The sequence below is a fragment of the Chiloscyllium plagiosum genome, chromosome 20 (assembly GCF_004010195.1).
Source record: "Chiloscyllium plagiosum isolate BGI_BamShark_2017 chromosome 20, ASM401019v2, whole genome shotgun sequence".
In the NCBI taxonomy this organism is placed as follows: domain Eukaryota; kingdom Metazoa; phylum Chordata; class Chondrichthyes; order Orectolobiformes; family Hemiscylliidae; genus Chiloscyllium; species Chiloscyllium plagiosum.
This window is the reverse complement of record NC_057729.1, coordinates 60,010,776-60,013,723: the sequence shown is the minus strand read 5'-3', so window position 1 is coordinate 60,013,723 and position 2,948 is coordinate 60,010,776. Positions and strand designations below refer to the sequence as shown.

Here is a 2,948-nt window from a genome sequence, read left to right as displayed (position 1 = left end):
GGCAGGTAGGACAGATTATGAGGACAGTGCTGAGCTGGAAGGTTGGAACTGGGGTAAGGTGAGGGGAGGGGAAATGAGGAAACTGGTGAAGTCCACTGGAGAGTCCAACACACTCCTTTGACGCAGTACAAATGTTGGTCTTTTCTTGAACTCATTCTTGTGAAATGTCTTCTTGAATGCAAAATGAAAGTTTCAGTAAAATGTGCCTTTGGCAACTATACATAAGGAATCATCTGTGTTTTTAAAATCCACAACTGTTTACCGTTGTTGGATATCCATGGTAACAATATCCATTTCTGGTACTCTTCCCCAGATCTCGTCCTGTGGATACCAACGACGCCGGTTATTGCGAGCTAAAGATTCCATCCTCACCATCTCTTTGCGATTGCAGCGCTGGTAAGCTGTTATGAGACGTCGGAGCCGAGCGGTCAGCACTGAAGCAACTGGCCATTGTGGGCGGTCAATGTCCATACCATCCTGGGCTTCATCGGAAAGAAACCATTGGAGATAATGAGTTAGCTAATGTGGAGCAGAAAATCCAGGTAATTACAATCCTGATGTTTCAGAGAAACACACAGGTTAACATTTTGAGCATACAATCTCAAAAGTGCAAAAGAGGCCATTCAGCCAATCACACCTGTGCTGGCAATTCAGTTTAGTTCCATACCTCAGTTATCAGAATTACTCGTCTTAAAGCTAAATGTTAAACATGTTGCTCCAATACTGAGGATAATTAGAGACCACAGAAAGGAACTGCAAAATACTGGCACAGAAAGAAAGCTGTATAGAGCAGAAACTGGCAAAATGTCAACCTACAATGAAGGAGATTTTCCCAAAGATATTTTTAATTGCAAGTTTAAGATTAGATTAGATTAGATTCCCTACATCATGAAACAGGCCCTTCAGCCAACAAGTCCACACTGACCCTCCGAAGAGTAAACCACCCAGACCTGTTTGCCTCCCTATATTTACCCCTGACTAATGCACCTAACACTTGGGGCAATTTAACATGGCCAATTCACCTGAGCTGCACATCTCTGGACTGTGGGAGAAAACCGGAGCATCCGAAGGAAACCCACGCAGACACAGGGAGAATGTGCAAACTCCACACAGTCGAGATGCCATCCACTTTAAGAGGGAGATTTGATCCATATATGAGGGAGATGGGAACAGGAGGATATGGAGGCAAAGTAAGTAGTGATAAGTTATGATGTTGAGAGTTATGTGGGCACACCACAGATCAAATGTAAGAAGGTAAGAAGGGAATGGGTGACCAGCACGCAGTCAGAGTGAGTCAGGCAGGGAGAGTAGGAAACCCCTGGGGTCCTATTCTCAAATTGCTTTTCCATTTTGGAAGCTGATGAGAGCACTGCTTCCTCAAGGGAGAGCAGTCTGAGCCAAGCTTCTGGCAGCCTGACTTATACAGGAGGGGAGTAAGAAGAAAGCAGGAGTGACAGTGATGGGGTTCCACGGGTTAGGGGAACAGACCGGCCTTTCTGCAGCTACAGACATAACTCCAGGATAGTGCAATGTCTCTCTCTCGTGCCAGGGACAGGGAGGTTACTTAGCATATTCAAGGCATCCTGTAGGGGAGGGTGCTAAGATAAAGGTTGTGGCACACACTGGTACCAACAGTATAGGCAGAATGAGGTCCTTACATTGAGAATTCCAAGAGCAAGACAGTTGCCTAAAGAGCAGGACCTCAAAGGTTGTAATCTCTGGATTACTTCCAGTGTCACGGGGCGAGCATATACTGAAATAATTTGGCAGATGAACACGTGGCTCAAGAGCTGTTACAGGAGGGAGAGGTTTAGATTCCTGGATCACTGGGACTGTTCCTGGAGAAGGTGGGATCTAGAGAAGCAGGATGGTCTGCACCTGAACCAGAATGGGACCAACATCCTTTCAGGTGGGTTTGCTGCTGCTATTGGGAGGAATTTAATGTAGTTCAGGAGGTGGAGGTGACAGTCTGTTAGGGCAATATGGACACATCATACTTTAGTAAAGTAACCAAGGCAGTGAGTTCAGCCACGTTGGGTTTCAAAGGAGTATGGCGAGGCTGGATGGACTCTATTTTAACGCGAGGAGTATTGAGTTAAAAGCTAGGATTAACACATGGAGGGCCAGGACTGGGAACTCAACAATCCAGGGCATAGGGTTATCAGGCAGGACAGGGGAGGGTGTAAAAGAGGTGGTCGTGTTGCATTATTAATTAAGGAATCAGTTAATGCAATAAGAACGGATGATGTACCATCATGTTTATATTTTGAAATAAAGCCTGGAAACTCCATGGCACCCAAGTTCTGGTATCTTCGAAGGGTCATCAAATGGGGCTGTGTGGACAGAGTTTAGGAATATAAAGACAGCAGTCACACAGCTAGGAGTGCCCAAACAGTCAACAAGCAATAGAGCAGGTATATAGACAATTCTCTGGGGTATGCGAAAACAATAAGAGGGCAATTATATTAGTGGACTTCATTACCTGGTATACTCATAGTGTGAAGGGTTTAGAGGGGGCTGATATTTTAAAACGTATTTAGGAGACCTTTTTCTATCAACATGTCGATGGTCCAACAAGGGATGGTACAGTGCAGGACGTAATTGTAGGAAATGAAGTCACATTTTCAAGGAGAGAGTAGGAGAGAATTTTAGGGATAAAACATAGAATCATAGAGATGTACAGCATGGAAACAGACTCTTCGGTCCAACCCGTCCATACCCACCAGATACCCCAACCCAACCTCGTCCCACCTGCCAGCACCCGGCCCAAACCCTTCCTATTCATATACCCATCCAAATGTCTTTTAAATGTTGCAATTGTACCAGCCTCCACCACTTCCTCTGGCAGCTCATTCCATACACATATCACCCTCTGTGTGAAAAAGTTGTCCCTTAGGTCTCTTTTATATCTTTCCCCTCTCACCCTAAACCTATGCCCTCTAGTTCTG

The 2,948-nt window shown here is 45.3% G+C and overlaps 1 protein-coding gene across 7 annotated transcripts in view; it reads right to left on the bottom strand.

Annotated features, from left to right (window-relative positions):
- chd6 (chromodomain helicase DNA binding protein 6) overlaps positions 1-2,948 on the bottom strand; it is a 252,768-nt gene that overhangs the window by 36,968 nt on the left and 212,852 nt on the right. For all 7 annotated transcript variants that reach the window (XM_043710969.1, XM_043710967.1, XM_043710968.1 and 4 more), the window contains one exon: positions 263-482. In XM_043710969.1, the coding sequence (XP_043566904.1) occupies positions 263-482 (220 nt within the window). The remainder of the gene's footprint in view (positions 1-262; positions 483-2,948) is intronic.